This window comes from Octopus sinensis, unplaced genomic scaffold (assembly GCF_006345805.1).
Source record: "Octopus sinensis unplaced genomic scaffold, ASM634580v1 Contig11635, whole genome shotgun sequence".
In the NCBI taxonomy this organism is placed as follows: domain Eukaryota; kingdom Metazoa; phylum Mollusca; class Cephalopoda; order Octopoda; family Octopodidae; genus Octopus; species Octopus sinensis.
The window spans coordinates 12,346-19,725 of NW_021832415.1; the positions used below are offsets into that span (position 1 = coordinate 12,346).

General features: G+C 34.5%; 2 protein-coding genes across 2 annotated transcripts; both read left to right on the forward strand.

Moving 5' to 3' along the window:
* The first annotated feature begins 3,949 nt into the window (after positions 1-3,949).
* Positions 3,950-4,872, forward strand: LOC115229028. The gene is made up of 3 exons (XM_029799455.2): positions 3,950-4,179; positions 4,210-4,361; positions 4,608-4,872. The coding sequence occupies exons 1-3, from the start codon at positions 3,950-3,952 to the stop codon at positions 4,712-4,714; spliced, it is 489 nt and encodes a 162-aa protein (XP_029655315.1). The 3' UTR covers positions 4,715-4,872.
* A 39-nt stretch (positions 4,873-4,911) lies between these two features.
* On the forward strand, positions 4,912-5,588 carry LOC115229027 (zinc finger CCCH domain-containing protein 13-like). The gene is made up of 3 exons (XM_029799454.1): positions 4,912-4,979; positions 5,015-5,478; positions 5,515-5,588. The coding sequence occupies exons 1-3, from the start codon at positions 4,925-4,927 to the stop codon at positions 5,578-5,580; spliced, it is 585 nt and encodes a 194-aa protein (XP_029655314.1). The 5' UTR covers positions 4,912-4,924; the 3' UTR covers positions 5,581-5,588.
* Positions 5,589-7,380: the final 1,792 nt, after the last annotated feature.

Sequence of the window (7,380 nt, forward strand, 5' to 3'; positions counted from 1 at the left end):
TCATAGTTTGTGTGATCAACGTGGATGTGCTATTCTGGGTAAGGAGTGGTCTAGTTGACAGTCTTGGACAGTCAAGGAGTTCGATCCTGACAAAATCTCGCCAAAAAACCAAAATTTCGTTCAGTCTTGGATTCACAAACGAAAGCTTTATTTAGTTTTGGACAGGTAATTAAAAGGAAATATGACTTGTATGTCACTATTCATGTCAATATAAATAAAAACAAACAGAAAAAACATTAGTGGGAGCAGAGAAGATATAGCACCTGAAAAACTACGTTACCCGGTTTGGACATGGGATTGACAACTCAAGCCAAATTTGATCGACAACCCAAAAGTAGAGAAAAGTGAACGAATTGGATGATGGAGAGAAGTAATACCATGTTGGCTATTGGCGCTGAAAGATTTTGTGTTTATCTTTTTCAAATGTTCGGATATTTTCTATTCCGTGATTATTATCTAAAAAGTGTTGTTCACTTATAGCAGACAGGAGCTTTTTAATTTTCTGTAATTTGAATTGACTTGGACACTCGACCATCACTTTTGGCTAGAAATGGAGATGGCTAGTACACTTTTCTCAAGCTGATATTCATGTTTATCTTCTTTTAGAGAGATCAAGAAAAGGAAAATTTTGTCATTGTCTTTGATAATTTTCCTAATTCAAGATTCGGAAACGTTATCTGTTTAAAATATCCTGTTTGTTAGTTTCGACAGTATCAGTTGTGATTTTTGTATCAACTCTTATTCGAATAAACTCTTAGGCCTCTGATTGGACTGAGTTGTTCAAAATCAAAACATTTTTAAATTAGGAAGAAATATTTTGTGTTTTAGTTTCTTTTAATGATTAACTTATCTAAAATTTCATCATTTTTGTGATAATTAATTTCTTTTATCTGTCTATTTTACTTATTTTGATTTTTGATTTTATTCCTTTAATCTGTACATATAAGCCTTTAGTCTCCGTATGACCCGTGCTTTGCAAACAGTTTGTGAGCCACTTGGATTTGTATACGTCGCCAAATAGACCAGCAATTTTTTGATAGAAATCTCGTGCATTTTAATGGAAATTTTGTTTTTTCTTTTTCAAAATATGATTTTCCAGAACGGCCAAGCACACTACAATCATTTGCATTCAAAGATAATTTTTGCATTTTTGAAAATTTGAAAAAAAATTTTGATATCGGAGACTAAATTAAATATAAAACAGGATACAATGAATTGTAGCTCCTGACGACAACACCATTAACGACAACCAATTTAAATAATAAATAATCAATGTAGGATTGTATTTCAACACTTTTTATGAAAGATCTGAGTCTTATAAAAGTCTAATAAACATGGTTGTTGTTTCATAGATCTAGTCATTTAAATCAACAGCGTCTTTTCGGGTTGTTCCTAAAAAACCTCTGGAGAGTAAATATCAATTTTAGCTTACAAGGAAAAGCATTTTGGAAAGATGGAAGTTTATTGAGAACGTGGATAACCTCTAATTTCAAATTTAAAGAACATGTTTCATAAATTAAAACAAAAATATATCTAAAAATAACCAATATCAACCTAACCACAAATATAATCCAATTTTTTGTCTATATAATAAATCGTAGTTCATTTGACAATTTCTAATGAACTATAAAGTAACAAATGTGCGAGACAAGAATGGGACTGTCTATCAAGTTACACAAACTGCCAATAACAAACGGTATGTCGAGAAAATCGTATTGCCGCCTCTCCACAGTTATTTCCAAAAGAATCACCACCAAAACTCTAACGATCCCTTTAATAATGGTAGATATGCATATATGAAGTAAATTAAATTAACTTTTATTAACCAATTTCGTTATATCTTTTAATCTTATTAACATCAAATTAATTTGTTTTTTAATTTTAGTATAAAATATTTTACAAATATGTCCTTGTGGGGTATATCTGGATTGTCATAATCCATATTCTTAATTTGTACATTATTTAGTTAAAATAGAAACCAATTTTTAAAAAGAAAACCAATTCCAATATATTCTTTATTAGTCAAAAAAATTATTTAATATTTCTGTCTATTATGAAATATCCCACAACAATCAGCCTAACACACCAAAAAGTTGATTATGTCGACAAATGGCAGGCCCATGTTCCAAATAATCAGCACGAGTGTGCACCACCTTCTTAAATTCAGGCTAAACCTCAAAAAAACACCCAAAAAACCGTCGAGGCCATCATCGAACACCCAAAAAACACAGCAAACATTTGTTTGGAATGAGCATTGACCACAACCTCCATCAATTTCCCCTAAAAAATCAACAAATATAAACAACCCCTTGTTCCCGCGCTCCCACATGTTTTTTCAAGTCCTGTTCAACTCGTCGGTGAAGATTAGGATAACACGTCGACCCCCCACTAAAAACTATATTCTAAAAAAATCAATAAGCGCGGGAAAAAACCTTAAAAAGTCCTCTACGGACATCGATAGGGCAGTCCATGACTGAGGAGAGATGAGTTTGTCCAAAGACGTGTTGAACTCAGAATTGAAGAGATCAGGTTGGAAGAGGAGTTCAGGGGCCATGAACCGTTCATAGGCCATGTTGAATTCGAATGGCTTGTTGGTGACGGGATGAGCCCCTTTGAATATTTTGAGTATTTTTTCAGGCGTGGATTCAAATTTGTCAAATTCATTGACAATATTTTTGCAGACATAGCAGTGTTGTTCCTGTCATTTATCAGTTTTATTTACTTTGATTATTTTGGCTACGTCGTAAACTGATTCTGGGGGGATTCCATTTTCTCTGTCGCGGATTAGTTGTTGAGTGAAGGCTGTCATTTCCGTCCCCGCAATCGGGACATATTTCATAGCAGTCCCAATCGCGTAACAATCAGCCTAAAATATTCCTATTTTTTGTACAATTGGAATTATATGAGTCAATCCATGCCCAGAATCGACCACAATTCCTGTAGTTGGCCTATCTTTTGAGTCCCGATTGACCCAGGAAGCCATCAAGGCCATCACAGCCTGAGTTCCAATATACATTCCACGCACACCAAAATTCTCAAACATTAATTCTGCTAAGAATTCTCTGTTCTCAGGAGTATTTAAGGGTGGTTCGGTCTATTTAATGATGACTTAATCACCAAAAAGAATAGATGGTTGGTGGGGTCTACTCCAAGGAAGGAATATATCGACGAACTCATTAGTTTCTCATAGAGTGTGTAGTCGTGGATTATTCCGTGTTTCATCGGGGACTACGTGATGGTTTATAACTACTTTTTGTGTTAGGCTTGCATGTGCATATATGTCGTCTCCTATTGCGTAGTCGAGGTCTTGCAGCACTTTGGGGACTACGCCCACTTTGCCCTTTCCTGTGCTCTCTTTTACTCCCACGTATGAGGGGATTGTGTACTGGGGGATCTCATGGCCGGCGAATCCCATTTTTGTCCGTCTAGATTATTTGTAGAATGTACCCTGTCCCGACATCGATAATACAAGGAAGAGTGTCCATTTATGAATAAATTAATTATCAATATTTATTAGTCTAGGTTTGCCAATATTAATTATATTTATACATTTAAATTTTAAAATAAAAATACAGAATAAAAATAATAAAATATTAAAAATGACGTTTTTAAATAAATTCAGGTGGCAAAAGAAAATTAATAATTAAATGTTATTAGCATTAAAATTAATAAATAAATCATCTCTTTAATAAATATATCTTATTATTATAATTTATTATTTAAATATAAATATTAATATAATGACTCACTTTATTTAATACCGTTTGTTGTGGTGTGTTTACCATTATCCTAACATTACCAATTATAATACAAAAATAACCATTTTATCAACATTTTAGACCTAAAAACAGCATAAAATGAATAAATACCCCAAAAAAGACGGTTTTCTTTACAAACCTAACCATAGAAGGAACCCCCCAGTACCCCGACTTTGACCCAGAATACACAGATGACTACATCTTCCACGACAATGGATCAGACTCTGAAATATCCACAGGTAACTCCCACTGTCTCAACATATCAAGCAGAGAGAAACCCCCACAGGTCAGCAGAGACAGACACGACTCGATTACTCTACGAAAATGAAAATAAATTGGCCCACGAGAACATTCTTCGGCAAAATTTGCTGGTAAAAATTGCCCAGAAGCAACAAGACGGCAATTCCAACTCAGAAGAGACGTTTATTGTGTGCTAAAAGTTATTTTTTAGTGTTTCTTATACTTTAAATGAAAATGATTTGAGAAAGTCCATCAATGAGGCCAAGAAGAAGAACTGTGGAGGTAATTTCCCCAAAGAATCTGTCTCCACAAGCCCGGATATGATTGTCTTGAGGGATGAAAGTACAATGGATGATAAAACAGGTTTATTATATATTAATTAGTCATTATTTGTTAATTAATAGTATAAATATACATTTAGTAAATTAATTAGTACTATTAAAACACTAATTAATTATATGTATTACAAAACGAATATTGGTACCACAAGAACATATAACAAATAGTTAAATTTTCGCTCTATTTAATTTATATATTAAAATAATTTATTTAAATAATATTATATGAATAAATATTTAGTTTAAATTAAATTAAAATATATTATATTAGATCTGGAATTACTTAGTCAGTCAAGTGTGTTAGTATATAACTTTCCAAACACAGTCTGTGCAGATTATCTGAGGACATATTTCACAAAATATGGACAGGTTGGTTAAATAAGTCAATCCAGGTGGTGAGGGCACTCATTTTGGCGCGAAATTCGGAGAAGGAGTCCACCAAATTCGGCTTTGTCGAGTTTTCATTTCCCGCGTCTGCAAAAAAGTGTCTGGAAAGTGGAGATGAGTCACAAATTGAAGGATCAGTCCTCAAATTTGACCAGGTTAAAAAGAGCGGGAATAATTTAGCCAAGTCTCCACATCCTCAAAATGTTGAATTCTCAAAAAACCCCCCAAAAACGGTCTCCTTCTCCCGCCAAAAAACGTTTGAATCCTCGAATAACCCCATCTATCAAATAGCAGTACCACAACGACCGAATTTGAATTGGAGTGACTCAGATGACTCACTTTTTGGGAAAAACAGATTCAAACTTCCCGCCAAAAAACAAGAAAATAATTCCCGCCAAAATGATGAGTCCAAAATTCGGCGTTTCCCTGATTATCAGTATTCCAGAAAGTCCCCTCCTCGTCGATATTCCCGCCAAAAACAACATACTCCCAATCGTCATGACAACCGTCGGCACATCAAAGAAAGGGGAGGTCACCATGGTTACCTGAGAGAAGAAGAAAGGCGACTTGAAAGAGAACGGGAGGCATTGAAACGAGAGAGAGAAAAGTTAGAGAGAGAACGAGCAGAATTAGCCAAGAGAATATATGTAAGTCGACGAGAAGTCCACTACGAGAAGAGGCACCCGCATGTGGGGTCAGTCAAACGAGGGTGGACAGACTGGGGGAATAACCGAGGTGATTCATCACGACAATATGTTTGAATATTCAACACCTGATATATCAATTATTAGTCCATCAGACATTCCGGTGATTCATTCAGATTGCACTCTGATCGACATTACTCTCGGCGATATTGACATTCGGCATAATTACTTGTTAACTTAAATAAAATGATTAATAATATGTTAATATAGATCTAATAAGGATAATTTAGTCACGACAACATTCTCACCAGAAGGGGGCTACATTAAATAGAATACTCCATGAAGGCAATCAGAAGTCATCCTCATGCATAGGAATATACTGCCTAGAATAAATCAGAGTAGAGAGCAGTACATTCTCTTCTCGACGTCCAGAGAAAATATACAAACTACACGAGTTACATTAATAAAGCATAACACAGTGACATGAGAAAGCTGTGGCAACAACTTTGGATGCGAATGTTTTGATCGAAGAACTCCGAAGAATATCAAAAGAGTATTCAATCACATTTATCAAGTCATTTTATTCGGTTTCGGGAACCCATTTTATGTGATAAGTTGATCCTCTCTCTTTGTGAGATCAACCTCAGTCACGCTTTGTACGGAGGTGGAATATTCTCATCAGAATAATATTCATGTTCGTTTTTTTAGCAGTCAGGAGAGAGAGACCTTGATTGCTAAGGAAGCTGCTCTTCTTGAGGGTACCAAAGCTTAATTTTCTTGTTTCTTTGGTCATTTTCCCAAATATATTCCAATTTCAGTATTTATAAACTGGTTTACTCAGATGTAAACTCATTTGCTTTTATTGTTTATCTTCTTTGAAATGGAGGATCTCTGGACGAGTGATAATACCCATCGTGTTTGTACATGACTGACTGACATTAGTAGAATAACGTATTTGTTGGTGTATATGTTACGGGGAAAGTCATTAATCCGGGCAATTACCATAATGAACTTGAATTCTCAATTTTTTAATTTCTGAAATTTGTAATACGTCATAACGAAATAGACATTGTTATTTTCTTGGAGTTTTTTTAGATAGTTTTTTTATTTCCTTTATTTTCTGTAAAAAATTCTAATATTAAGTAATATTAAAAACTTGATTTTTTCGAGTAGATTTTTAAAATTTCAAGTTTTCAGTTTAAATTAGCATTAATGCCTGAGAATTAACATAATCTCCTAAAACAAGTTGAGCACAAAAAATGCTCATAATCATGGCCCCTTTGAGGATCATGAGATAAAAAGCATGAAACTAGTTTCTGACCTGAAAGATTCCGCAAAGGCGTCAGAAGACAGAACTATGAATGTGGTGTCAAGAAGCCTCATTGGAGCCAATGTTGACGTCATTAAAATCTTGCCAAAGGAACGTTCATTGACTCGTCTCGTTCAACGGGAAAGAGAAACACTGATACAAATTTTGTTCCGACCATTCCTGAAATTCCTGAAAGTTTGTGGTATAATGATCGGGGCGAAATTTTTTATCGCAGGATTCTGGAATTAATGATGTAAATCGTTACGTCATTTTTTGTTCGGATTATCAGATTGACATTTTGAAAAAAATCAGATGTCTGGGTTATTGATGGTACCTTTAAAAGCGTGCCTAATCAATTCGAACAAATGATTACAATACAAGGAAATACTTAGGTAAATTCTGGCCTCTTGCGCACGCTCTTTTGCTCAACAAAACAGAAAATTCCTACTGTGCATTATTTGAAGAAATAAAGACACTTGTTGTTACTTCACCAGCAGGTATTTTAATTGATTTTGAAAAGGGGTAATTAATCCACAAAATCAGTTTTTTCGTCGTCTATGTATTTGGCTGCAATTTCCATTTCGGCCAAATCATATGGCGGAAAATACAATGTCTTGGTCTTGTGGGAGCCTACAAAGACGTTTCATCGTGGGAACGAAAATTATTGAGAAAATGCTACCATTTAGCTTTCATCCCTGTGGAAA

Bases quoted from the DNA above. Each gene is read 5' to 3' on its own strand.
- LOC115229027 (XM_029799454.1), top strand. From the start codon at position 4,925: ATGTTGAATTCTCAAAAAACCCCCCAAAAACGGTCTCCTTCTCCCGCC. The intron at 4,980-5,014 runs GTTTGAATCCTC...TCTATCAAATAG, and splicing joins TCCTTCTCCCGCCAAAAAAC to CAGTACCACAACGACCGAAT. The intron at 5,479-5,514 runs GTTTGAATATTC...ATCAATTATTAG, and splicing joins GTGATTCATCACGACAATAT to TCCATCAGACATTCCGGTGA.
- LOC115229028 (XM_029799455.2), top strand. From the start codon at position 3,950: ATGACTACATCTTCCACGACAATGGATCAGACTCTGAAATATCCACAG. The intron at 4,180-4,209 runs GTTTATTGTGTG...GTTATTTTTTAG, and splicing joins AATTCCAACTCAGAAGAGAC to TGTTTCTTATACTTTAAATG. The intron at 4,362-4,607 runs GTTTATTATATA...ATATTATATTAG, and splicing joins TACAATGGATGATAAAACAG to ATCTGGAATTACTTAGTCAG.